At 38.5% G+C, this 13,073-nt stretch overlaps 2 protein-coding genes across 2 annotated transcripts in view; both read right to left on the minus strand.

Moving 5' to 3' along the window:
* LOC124172679 overlaps window positions 1-9,248 on the minus strand; it is a 38,282-nt gene extending 29,034 nt beyond the window's left edge. Inside the window, exons 1-3 of the mRNA XM_046552137.1 lie at window positions 9,101-9,248; window positions 8,457-8,525; window positions 5,760-5,885 (exon numbers count right to left, since the gene is read on the minus strand). Coding sequence (XP_046408093.1) covers window positions 5,760-5,885; window positions 8,457-8,525; window positions 9,101-9,153 — 248 coding nt within the window. The 5' untranslated portion in view covers window positions 9,154-9,248. The remainder of the gene's footprint in view (window positions 1-5,759; window positions 5,886-8,456; window positions 8,526-9,100) is intronic.
* Window positions 9,249-11,005: 1,757 nt separating this feature from the next.
* LOC124172763 overlaps window positions 11,006-13,073 on the minus strand; it is a 40,812-nt gene continuing 38,744 nt past the window's right edge. The window contains exon 11 of the mRNA XM_046552251.1: window positions 11,006-11,435. Within this exon, the coding sequence (XP_046408207.1) occupies window positions 11,006-11,435 (430 nt within the window). The remainder of the gene's footprint in view (window positions 11,436-13,073) is intronic.

Here is a 13,073-nt window from a genome sequence, read left to right on the forward strand (position 1 = left end):
TATCAATGCTGACTGAATATGTGGTTCGAAATAATACTTCTCCAAATGCGAATAACGTCTTGGAATAAGTCTTGATTGGAAGATAATTGGATCCTTTTTTGACCTTCTATATCCGATGGGTTATATTTCTCTTAGTAGATTATAATATTATTGGAAAAAATCTGAAATATATTATCTCCCTTTTTTTCCACATACATGTCTCGAGATAGCTTTTGCAAATATTTCTCGCTATGCACTGAGATAGAAATGTGGTTGAAGGCGAACACTTACCTAGTGATCTATTTTACAAAATATGGCCCTTGCATGATACATTCCATGCAAGTATGAGTGAAGTGTACTTCTTGTTTGTAATACGGTTTGGTTTTGGATTGCTTGATATATTGTGGCACCGAGGGTAAAAAAGTGGGGGGAGCAGGGAACGCAGAGAAAAGGACTCATAAATTGTTGGAAAATTTTAAAAATAAGGGGCATGCTGTGTTCAGGGATAACTTTTACCACAGTGTGACCCTTTTCCATTGTCTGCAAAAACATACTGTACAGAGAAAACATACTGATCAGTCATTCTTCTAATGAAAAGGAAAAATAACGGGGATATATTTATAAAAAATTAGAGGAGGGTGAATGTGTGGCTTGCTACAATATAATGGGGGGTGCGTTTTGAAATGGAGGGATAAAAGAGATGTGAAGATGATTTCGTATGAGTATGGACACGATTTTGCGGGCAGGCGGGAAAGGGTTTCAACTTAGCCCAGTATGGTAGACGCTTACAATAAACATATTGGAGGCAAAGACAAGACCGATCAATTGTTGTCATATTGTCTTTGCGAATCAAAAATTCTCCGTAGGTACCTAAAGTTGAGAATATACTTTATTCAGATAATAATGATTCATTCTTTCATTTTATACCAAGGATTTAGTGGGAAACGTGTAAATTTGTTAGAATACCGCGATGAATCAATAAACTCATTGCTAAATGTCCAACATGAGGTAATACATTCAATGAGTTCCCCTAAACATGTTCACTCACCACATAATTTGGAAACGAAAAAAAGGGAGAAAGAAGTGCGGAGTATGTGCCAAAAATAGAGTGAGAAAATATGTTAGCACTTACGATCCAGATTGCCTGTAAAAAAACGGTTTTATGCTTTAGGATATTTTCTTAGGTCTTATATTTATTGCTGACTTAAATAGCACTCTTCATTCTAGTGTTTTTTCAGTATGATTCTTGAAAGTTATCCCAAAACCACGAGTAAATTATGAGTGTAATTATTTACGAGAAAAATATTATTTAATTAAAAATAAATAAAATTTTATAATTTTCGAATACTCCAAATTTTTAAATATATCTATTTATTTGCAAAATAAGTTGAAATATATGAACGTTAGATGAGAATTAAGGGAGATAAAAATATTTGTATTGCGGGTTGCATAACGATGTGACACGGGTTGCATAGCTTTGACAATGCTGTGAGCGGCAGACGCACCGGTGCGTCCTTCGTTTTATTTGTTTAAAACAATCATAGGATTTTTATAATTATTTTTTAAGGTATCCATAGAGACATATCTACTTGGTTATGCAGAAAAACCACTACCGCTCACAGCGATATTTTTCATCAAAATGGCCAGCAGTGAAAGTGTTAACTGGAAGCCTTTGTCTCTGTTTAGGTTCTTTTGGTGTATGCTGATTTGTATGGCTTCTTTGACAATATGATCCCAGTAGTTGTCTGTGCGGCATAGCACTTTGGTACTTTTAAAATCCACTCGGTGACCGAGGTCCAGGCAATGCTCTGCCACCGCTGATTTCAGTGGGTGGAACAAGCGTATGCATCGTTCGTGTTCCGTCAGCCTTTTTTCTATGGTGCGGCCTGTTTCCCCAATGTAAACGTGGCCACATTCACATGGGATGCTGTATACTCCCGACGTCTTGAGGCCCAGGTCATCTTTCGGTGTTCCGATGCAGGTCTTTATCTTGCTGGACGGTTTGTGTATCGCTTCTATGTTATGTCTCTTGAGTATTCGGGATATTTTGTTGCTGACACTGGAGATGTAGGGGAGACAGGCTCTGGCTACCGGTTTCTCCTTTTCTTCTCTGTTGTTCCTTTCTAGAGAGGTCCTTTTTAGGGCCGCCTGGATTTCACGATGGTTGTAGCCATTCTTTCTGAAGGTGGACTTAAGATGTGAAATTTCCTGGATTAGGTGGGCGTCATCCGATATGGCTTTGGCTCGATGGAAGAGGGTGGTCAGGACGCCTTTCTTCTGTGCCGGATGATGATGGCTCGAGGCATTTAGGTACAGCTCTGTGTGTGTTGGCTTCCTGTATACGCTGTGTCCAATATTTCCGTTTTCCTTGCGTTCTATTAAGATGTCCAGGAAAGGAAGTCGTCGATTATTCTCCACCTCCATTGTAAATTTAATGCTGGGGTTTACACCGTTCATGTGCTCCAGGAATGTTGGCAAAGTCTCTATTCCATGTGGCCACACTATGAGTGTGTCATCCACATACCGGAAGAAATATTTCGGGCGGAGCGGGGCTGTTTCCAACGCCTTCACCTCGAAGTCCTCCATGAATAGGTTCGCGATGGCAGGCGAGAGGGGGGAGCCCATTGGAACTCCTTCGGTCTGCTCGTAGAATTGCCCGTTGCACAGGAAGTATGTTGATCTCAGTACGTGTTGGAATAGCTCGACTGTCTTCCAATCGAACCGGGTTTCCAGGAGTCTGGTGGTTTCTTCGACCGGAATCCGTGTGAAAAGGGATACCACGTCAAAACTGGCCAGTATGTCAGTCTCTTCAAGTCTTATGGATTTCAGCGTCTGCACAAATTGCTTGGAATCCGTTACATGGTGTTCGCATTGTCCGACGAATGGTGAAAGCAGGTTGGTTAGGTGCCTGGCTAAGTTGTACGTTGGGGACCCAATGGCGCTCACAATTAGCCTTAGAGGAATGCCATCTTTGTGAATTTTTGGCAATCCGTACATTCTCGGGGGCACTGGTGCCTGTGGCATGAGGGTCCTGGTGTTCTCATTCTCCGGTATACACCTCTTAATGAGTGCTGCGGTCTTCCTTACTAGTGAATCCGTTGGATCTCGTGTGATGAGCCGGTACGTCGAATCGTTAAGCAGCGATCGTAATTTATTTATTTATTTATTATTTTTATATTTAATAACGTGACTACCAAGAAAAATTACGATCGCTGCTTAACGATACGACACCCGGTGGGAAACCCGAGAAATATTCCTGCTTAGCAATAAATGTTATTCAACTCATTCATAAAGAAGAGCTAAGTCCATTTTTATTGAAATACACATCGATATAAATATATTGTTCATGCAAACGTTTAAAAACAATTACGAATTTAGTAAAAAATGGCTGCATTTTTCAGTAGGGCTTTGAAATTAGCGGCTTGCCCTCAAAGTGTCTCCCGTCCTGCGTGCTTGGCACCCACCCCACCAAATTTACTTTTTTTGCCACCGAAGGGCTGCGCTCCGTTCCAGAGGGCTTGGTATCAAATAACACTTTCTGTAAAAAACATTATAGGTATGCGATACGATTGTGTATTTAAAGTGCGGAGGAATTAAGGAAATATGCGGGTTTTCCAGTGCTCAACTAGTAGTAATCCAAAATTCAACCAGAAGCAATTAAAAAGTATTGCAGCGAATAAAGTGGAGCCACTCTTTCCGCAGTTTGGAAATTGAGCTTTGACATTTTGTATTGTACCAGTAGCAGAGAATTTGAACGAGATCCCCACCTCCCGCAATATTTTTACAACAGCCTAATTAAAGGGAAATATATGCGGGATATGTGTTATGTTCAATGCCACATTAGGGTGTTCCTCATTTTTCGATTTTTCGAATTTATTTCGAGACGCCCCCTAATTTTATGCCAATTGGTGTAAAAAAATATCCTGTAAAATATTATTGCAATTGGATGGCAGGAAAACGTGCTAAACATTTTCACGTGACGTGAGAAAACAAGCTCGCAAATTTAAAATGGCATTTAGCAAGTAATGGAATAGAAACCTTAGCACCTGTCCATCGCATGACAACTTATAGCCAACAATTTGTTCTCATAATGACCAATTAAGAATATTTGATCGGCGTTTATAATTTCCATTTCCACATTCTACCATTCCGGCACTAAATATACAACCTAGTTTTAAAAAAGTGTCTTCGACGCGAAGATCTGGAAGATCTAAAATTAGGGTCCCGAAGGAAATTCGAAAAGTCGAAAAATGAGGACCACCCTTATGACACATACATTGTGCCGCTCATGTTAGATAAGAAAACAATCTTCAGAACGTCAATTTACATTCTCCCGTAAATTGGTCGATCCGTTGAAGTATATTTTCCTAAATTAACGCTAAAGTTTTTCGATGAGAAATAGCGAACACAAAACACACACACACTTGACTCCGTGGCTTTGGGACGCTGTATTCTGAGCTCCTGAATTTTCTGGGTTTCTAGTGCGATATTTTCCGCACATATACTGCGGATTGTTATAATCACGTGAGCGAGAATACTTGCTAGATCGTTTGAGACAACAATCGTCATAGATTTATTAAAATTACTGTTTTTGTGTACGCCGTTAAGTCGGATTAACATCTCCGCCGGTCGGGTGAATACCCAGGTGGACGGAAATGCAGCAGAAGGCGATTCAGGTGACGGCGAAATTTTTAAACCCACTTTCAACTAATCCACCGCCATTGCTACTGAACCTACAACATCTACCTTAGCTACGTTAACCTGTACTTCACCAAAGAAGACCACCTACGGATCACCGATTCGCAAAATTGGAAAACTCCAGTTTCCAGACTAACTAACATTAAACTAATGTTAATAATTTGTATGCTTTAAAAAGCAAGCGAATTATCCATAAAGCGGGGATCTACGGAATTTGAAGCAGCGTAAGTATGAAAGCGAATCAATACGCATTGAATTTGAGCTGATATAATTTTTTTAATGGAAAAAATGTTGCTCATTAAAATAAATAAATAACTATGGAGTTATCCCTAGTAAAGGAGACAGAAGTGATGCGATAATAAATAAGAAGCTAAAGGAGCCCAATAGATCATTTACTGTATCCAGTTAAACAAAAAAAATTGCATATTAATTCGCTTTCATATCTATGCTGTTTCGAATTCCGAAGAATTCCGCTTTAGGATGAGCTCGACAAACGATCTGAGCAAATAAATCGCTTGCTTTATTAAATTAAAAATTATTAATGTATGTTTTATGTAAAATGTTGCTTTTATAGTGTATTCACTGGCAATGCATTTCAATAAGCTTAATTATATTTTAACATTATAATCATAATAGCATTGCGAAAAGAGTTAGACAAATCAACATAATTCTATACGATCTCTTTAATATCGATCAATAATAACTATTATATTTACCAGGGCATACATTGGCTGGCAAATAATAATGATACACTAACGTCATAAGGCAATTTCAAAATTTCGTATTTTGTAATCGCGTCTGGCCTTCTCTGCCCCTAAGTTCCAATGTGGACTTAACCTTGAGAATAGGGCATTTGAAAAATAATTAGTTTGATATTCATTGCAGCTCCTTTCGATTCCATAGCCAACACAGTTCAAATTTACTCACATTCCCTGAAGAACATATGAAAGATAATAGCGTTCCTGATAAATGTAAAATTCAAGTCATTATGCAATAGCCTCTTGAATAACTATCTTAAATAGCCAAATATATTTCCATCAACATAATTTAAAATGAAGTAAGTCTACGACTACGGCATTTACCTTGGGTCCTCCGACAGTTTCTCAAAGGGAACTCCACGCCATCTATTGAGCTCTTCATAAAACTCGCAGAGGTCGTTGTCAAACTCTCTCCTCGTGATAGTTGCATACATCACGCTCCTCCATGCTCTGAATGCAAAAGTAAAATTTATTAGTAGACTTATAACCAACTAATCACTAGATAAATCAGACTGTCATCAGTCTGAGTGACTTTCACTAGCTCTTATTCAAAACAATTTCTAAACATGCACAACATCGGCGTATAAAGGCTGTTTTACACGGAGCATGGAATTGGGCAGGTTAGGGCTGCATTGATTTCTAAAATGGCGTGGAATTGCGCGAATGCATGAACGAAATTAGAACAGGGGCTATTTTGCCGTCTCGCATCCACGCATTCTCGCATGTTTTCTAGCAATTCCCCACTTTACACGACACAATTTTGATTGCGCCTTCGCACGTACGTCAGATTGCGCAATTCCGTGTACCGTGTAAAACGGCCTTAAAAAGCAGCTCCGGCTCATGTAAATAGGCAACAACAAGGTGCTTCCCCTTTTCTCCACCCTTCTCTTTCCCCCAATCCGCCTTCTACCCCACTTGCTTCCTCAACGGTGTTTTGTTTTTTTTTCATTCAAAATTTTGTTACTTTTGTTATTTCTCTCTCTCCGTTGACTCGAATTTGTGATTCAATGGCACTGCTATATCAACAATATTTGCTCGTTGCTGTTATTTTTGGATCGATAAAACATCAGATCTATTCAACTCTATGGTTTTATCTGTAGGTACCCATCGTTTTTCCTTGTATATAATAGGTGTATCTGCCTCTAGTAAGGCGGGTGGATGGCATTCGGAAAAAAGTGGGGTATTTTTTTAAGTTCATAGGTAGTTGCTAGGTTTTGGTGGATAATTTTGGCCAGCTGGTAGTGCCTATTTAGGTAGCCATTACGAGCAAGAGCTGAACAGCCTGAAGTTATGTGTACAATGAATTCACCTCTTTTCTCGCATTTTCTACATTTATCTTCCATTTCAAGTTTTAATATATTTTTTCATAATTCTGAGTTTGTATAACTCTGCCTTGAATCGCCATCACAAACCCTTCAGTTTCCGGATATAAATTGTCATCTTAGAGCCATTTCAAAGATATAATTTCTGTAAACCCAATCCTGCTGCATTACTGTTGAAAGCTTTCCGCTCAAGACTCTGTTTCCATTCCTGCTTCTTTATCCTCATCATTATCATCTTTTTATCATCACCAACTCAGCTGTGCTGACCATTTTAATGTAAATAAATAGAACACTTTTTTCCAATCGATAGTAAATCATTTATCTTGTACATCTACATCTATATTATATCCTGTGAGCCATTTAGAGGTAATTAGGGAGGGGGTGAGCATTCACCAGCATGCAGCATTCAATAGGATTCCCGCATGCTCATGAAACGGTCCAAAAAACGTCACGAATACCTACTTATTATACTGTCACGTTCATGCAAAGGCAAAACTTACCAACTAATCATTATGGTTATCAGCCAGTAAAGCTAAAACACACAAATCAGGCTATTATAAATAATAAGAAAATTCATAAACATGCATTTAGGTACACACAAGCCAGTTATCTACACTACAAGCCATCTAATATATTTATGAGTTTTATCGCTGCCGATATAATTTCTTGTTGATAGTGAAAAAAATACATTGTGGATCTATCTCATCTACAATCAATCTCACTTATTTTACATGATCTAATCAACCGTAGTAGGTAGGCATTCGTAGTACATGGCTAAGTTCAATGGAAAATGCATTGATTTATACTTTAGATTAAAGGTTATTTTTTTCAGTCAACTGTTTGACAGAGATTCCCCTCCGAGTTTATCCAAGAGGTCACTTACACTAACAAAAATATCGTTGCGATTTTGCACGTACCTGGCAGCTATTCTTAGCACGCATTCTAACTCTGTTTATAAGCCTTTTTCATGGGGGTCCCAAACACTGGCAGTGTATTCGAAATGGAATCTAACGAGGGAGAAGTAGCTCATTTCTCTCACTTTGTCGTTGGACTTGCCAACTATTGTTTTTCACAAAACCCAATTTTTAGCCCAATTAGCTTAACCTGTTACTTCCTAAATATGTTGAGTCCACGATAGATCGTTAATGAGTACATGATATCCTGATATTTTTCACGGAATCTAAAGTCTCTAATATGATGCCCTGAATGATATAACGATGTTGTGGGAAGTTATTTTTGTTTTAATAAAATTCTCACATGGACCTGTGCGATTAATTCCTGGCAAATTACCGGGAAAAAATCCGGACTATAAAATGGTGTTTTTTCTATATTAAATTGGACTTGTATTTATGATGCATCAGTAGTATAGGGATAGCAACGGTAGAGAAAACTGGGATACTAACTTACTGTCAAATAATTTGTATCAAATTCGATTACTTCCAACACGTTAGGACAGGTTATAAATTTTCATCCTACCTGTCATCGCTATTGTATTCAATAGAGTGCATTACTCGATTTCATGTTCCTCGCTCCACGAGTGTATTGGGAGAAATTACGAAAGGGTCATTGGAACCTGCCACTTACATTGCGAACGCAGTGCACACTTACAAACTCGACCCAATCCATGAACTTATGTAGATGGTGTTAATATTGAAATAAAGAGTAAAAATCACATGTAAAAAGAGGGTTTTATTCTTACCGAGGGAGCAGTCTCAAAGATTGTAGGCTGAATACTTCCTTCCAGGTTTCCCTGTCATCAGGCAGCTTTCTGAAATGAGAAGGAAATTTTTTGAGCTACATTTCAGCTTATTGGTCCAATACTTATGCAATAAGTGAAGTAAGGAAAAGGAGTAACTTACGCAAAAACAAATAGTCCATAAATGAGATGGTCAAAAACCCATGCATGAGCAACTTACGGAATGTGAATACTGTGGCCGTCGCCTTGGGTATGCATTAGCTTCTCTTGAGTTAGTATACAAGGTATACAATCATACACTTTTGATAAAAATAATCGCATAGGGCGCATTTGTTTGGATTTGTATTCCTTTATCATTTATTCCAATTCATGGATAGATTGTGAATTGTTGTAAGCGATTTGCAGTATTTTTCTAATGGGCCTAAGGACCGCGGAAATGAATCATGAATTAGAATTGTTTTAGATTTTCATTAATTCTAAATAACGTTGAAAGAGATCGTTATTCACTATGAATTAACAAAAAAATAAAAGTCAACTTTAATAAAAATTAAAGGTCTAATTAAATAGTGAACCACAGTTTTATCGATTTATTGTTATTATTATCTTTTTAAGCAGTTCACCCTAACTGTGATATTGATTATACTTACTCCAAAGAGTTGTGGATAATCTCAGCCACCATTGGCCCAAGGATAAACAGCATTGTAAGGAAAAAGCTGAGGTATCTGCTTTGGCTGAAGTGCTGATAGGCTACGCGACAATCTGTCGCTACGTCCAGCAGATAGAGAACTGGGAGTAACATCAGAAGGCCAATCTTTTTGGAAGAGAGACATCGCAACATTAGTGAGAGCTCTTAAAGTTTGCGTGTTCAAACTTATCTACTATATCACACGTCTAATTCATGCAATAGTAATACTATACCTGGTTCAATATATGTATGTGGTTAAGCCATACAAATTGAAAGCTTAGTTGAGTTTTCGACTACATTTTTCAATTTGAAATTAATTGCTGATTTTTTTTAACCAAATCATCCTAGCTATTTTCAAGGAGTGTAAACTTCTTAGGTTACCTTCTTTGTGTAAATGTCACGTAGGCATGTAAGTTAGAGATAATAGGAAAGATTTGACCGCCAATTCCCATGTACAGTCAATTTCAGAAGTCGGTCCACAAATCCGGCGTACTCGTCTCTTTTATTCCATGAAGTCTACCTTCCCGTATTGCTTACGCGTTCCTTGTCCATAGGGGATTGATTTGACATGATGGGGTTGTGCAAATGGTGCAACTGGACTACTTTAGCCCACAGCAAGAGCTAAAAAGCATGATTTCAGAGGTAGGAAGGCCCCTTTGGCCCACCCCTCCCATCATAGCCGTACAATTCCACCATCGAAAAAAATGGAGAAGAATTTTAATTTTTTTTCCGGCAAGTAATCCATCGTGAGAGGAAGAGACAGGAACATCCGAGTCTTCTGGTAAACTTATACTAGGCATATGAATCGCTAACTGCAGAAAGGCGTCATGTCGAAATTGGACGATTTACGGACAGTTTGACGAAAATCTCTGGCCTACTCCCTTAAAATATTTTTCTTAATTTATCAGTGTATAAACAAGTTTCAAATGCTCAGTCGTATATAGCAAAAATAATAATATACTCTACATATGCGATGCAAATGGGTTTGCTAGGTTTTCTTTCTCTCTCCTGTAAAGTTTGCCAAATTGGACATGATGCTTTTCTGCAGTTAGAGGTTCATTCAGTAGAAATACATTTTTTTTAGCATTTGGATCATATTACTTCAATATTTTTTTCCTCCACCTCGTCTTGTGAAATATACGTACATACGTTAATTTTAATATTTCCGTTTGCGTCACGGTAACCATTCCTGCTTGCGTTCAACCGTATCGGCGGTGAAGCATCTCCCGTCATTTTTCAATGTCTACAAGTGGAGGTGAAGGAGGGGTATTACTGTTCAAACAAGGTGATGGAGAAATAAGGGAACAACTCATAACACAAATGGGCACTTCACTGTCAAACATGTAGTAATTGGAGTAGGTCTTCGCAGGTACATTTAAATGTATCTGCGATCATTTATATGTATCAATATTATAACCCATCCACACTCTCTCACTCACAAATTCTCACTCCACTGGTGCCGAAACATTAGGTTGAGGAAGAGAGAGAGAGGGAAGGTAATGACTAGGGATGGTATTGTATAAGTTGGAATGGACCGAGACCGCCACAATGTTGAACAATAAATGCAGTGAAAGAATACCAATTCATCAGAAGTGATAAAAACTCTTATGATCTCCGGTGTAAAAGTTAAACTAACAGAAAATATTATGAACAAATTTTATTACATGAGATTAAATTTCAGGCCGAATATCGGCAGCTTAAGTATCTAAGGATTGATTAAAATCAGGCATCCAAATGCCAAGTAGCATTAATGACGTATCCGAAAAACAAATTCTTCGGTAATTTTCTCTCTTAAATTGTAACGATAGGGTAAAAATAGTCATAAAATGTAGTAGAAACGCAGATGTGGGCATGGTGACAGCAGTTATCACACACTTACATCAATTTTCCGAGCACGAAATCCTTCTCTCGGCATTTCGCTTCCCCTAAGACTGAGGATGGCGTGTTGCAATACTTCATCCTGATGGTGAGGCACGGTGTCCACGTCCAATGACCCCTCGTCGTCCGCAATGAAAAGGGCAACCCTGTCCATATTCTGCATGGGATTCTCTTGTTGTGAAAAAGCCATTTCCCTCAACGCGTCCCTTTCCCTCCCAAAGAGAAGAGCGTCAATGGGCATTAGGAGTCTCCTCCCCCAACTCCTGGCCCCGGGACCGTAAGCGTTGGTGAGTCTTTGCTCAAATGCACATGGGTCCTCCATTTTATCGTAGATGTATGCCATCTTGGTATTTTTCAGCGAGAGCACACGATCTCCCATCTTTCGCAGCCGAAACCCCGCGTCGCCAACTGCCGCCGCACTGTCATAGGAATATTATGCATTAGCAAAACATGCGTGCACATCCATGGGAAGACAAAACTTGCAGATGGTTAGTATTAACGTATCACAGCGATTAAATTCAATGTAAATATCACTTGACACACTGTTTTATTGTCAATCTTATTTTACACCCACTTCAAAATGGTTCTCTCATTAACAATCCGTTATTTATCTTTTATCACCATAGCATCGTCTCAAACAAAGAAATAAAAGGAATCAAAATAAAAACAAACATGCTCACAAATAAACAAAACAAACAACAAATGAACTTAAAAACAGAAAACAAACTAAACATATACAAAAGTGATATTGATCATAAAAACACATGCATTAGTATTTCCATAGAAAATTCATTCAAGGATAGAAATAACGAAGTAAATTTCAAAATAAAAACAGGCAGTGAGACGCGACCCATTAATTTTTGGATAGGGACAGTGAGTTTTCAGAAGAAAGAATAAGGAAAGAGGTGTATAAAATGGTTGGAACGCCTGCAAAAGAGAATTTCACTTGAAGACCATTAGGAAAGGTTCCTACAAAATGCTGAAAGAGAATTGGAATACAAAAATTCCTTATGGCAGGTGCATTGGACTCAATTGAAAGAAAAGTTTTCGACATTTTCTTCCAAATTTGAGTGATTTGAATGGGTGCTTTCCATTCATTGACACACGTCGACACAAGTTGACTTGCGTCGCGGTTTTCGTGTTCCATTCTGTGTGTGTCGCCGACTGTTGTGACACAAGTCAACAAACGGTAACGCACAGGAATAGGAGAGTTATAAACAAATGCCGCGAGTCGACACAAGTCGACGCGTGAGTCGCATGAATGGAAAGCACCCATGTGATTCATTAGGAGGGGTTAGGGCTCGTTGGGTGCATGATAAAAATAAAAAGTTGAGTGAAAGGACGGGTAGGACAACGCGATCAGGCAGCTCACACAACTCAGAGCACAGGAGCCAAAGAGGTAGCCGAAGGGCAGAAGAAGAAGTAGACGATCCGATCCAGAAACAAATATGCAGTTTCGCAGAAAATGATGCGTGTAACAAAAATAATCAAAAGGAATGCCATTAGTGCTTATTAAAATGAAACTCATAGAAGGAACCCTAACACAAAAAACGCTTCCGGAGATTTCGAATCTATTGGCTTCTTTCTCAACTTATATAGAAGGACTGGTTGTGCATGTGGAATGCAGGAACAAGGGATATTTTAGACGAGGGTAAAGCCCGTATGACACTTTCGAATTTATTGGCCAATAAATCGGCGCGCAATATTATTTAAAATATTGGGTGTTACATACTGTATGACACGTGTCAATATTTACCCCAGCATTGAGCATAATAGTATTATAATTTCCCGTTAGAGAACGCCATTGTAATTAGATGATTTTACGTTGCATAAGCATTTTTGTGATTTGTACTCTTCAATCAGTAGTGATACAACTTCTATCGTTCCCATTTTAGAAATTTCAAGCAAATTTTCGGAACAAAATCAATGTTTTTATAGCCAAACCAAAGATGGCTTGCAAAGGGCTCCTTGTTTTGGCCAATAGGAGTCAACAAAACTGACTTCTGATTGGAGATTCGCCGCGAGAAATAAGAACCTGTTCTAAATTAAAAATTGGG

Source organism: Ischnura elegans (genome assembly GCF_921293095.1).
Source record: "Ischnura elegans chromosome 13 unlocalized genomic scaffold, ioIscEleg1.1 SUPER_13_unloc_2, whole genome shotgun sequence".
NCBI lineage: Eukaryota > Metazoa > Arthropoda > Insecta > Odonata > Coenagrionidae > Ischnura > Ischnura elegans.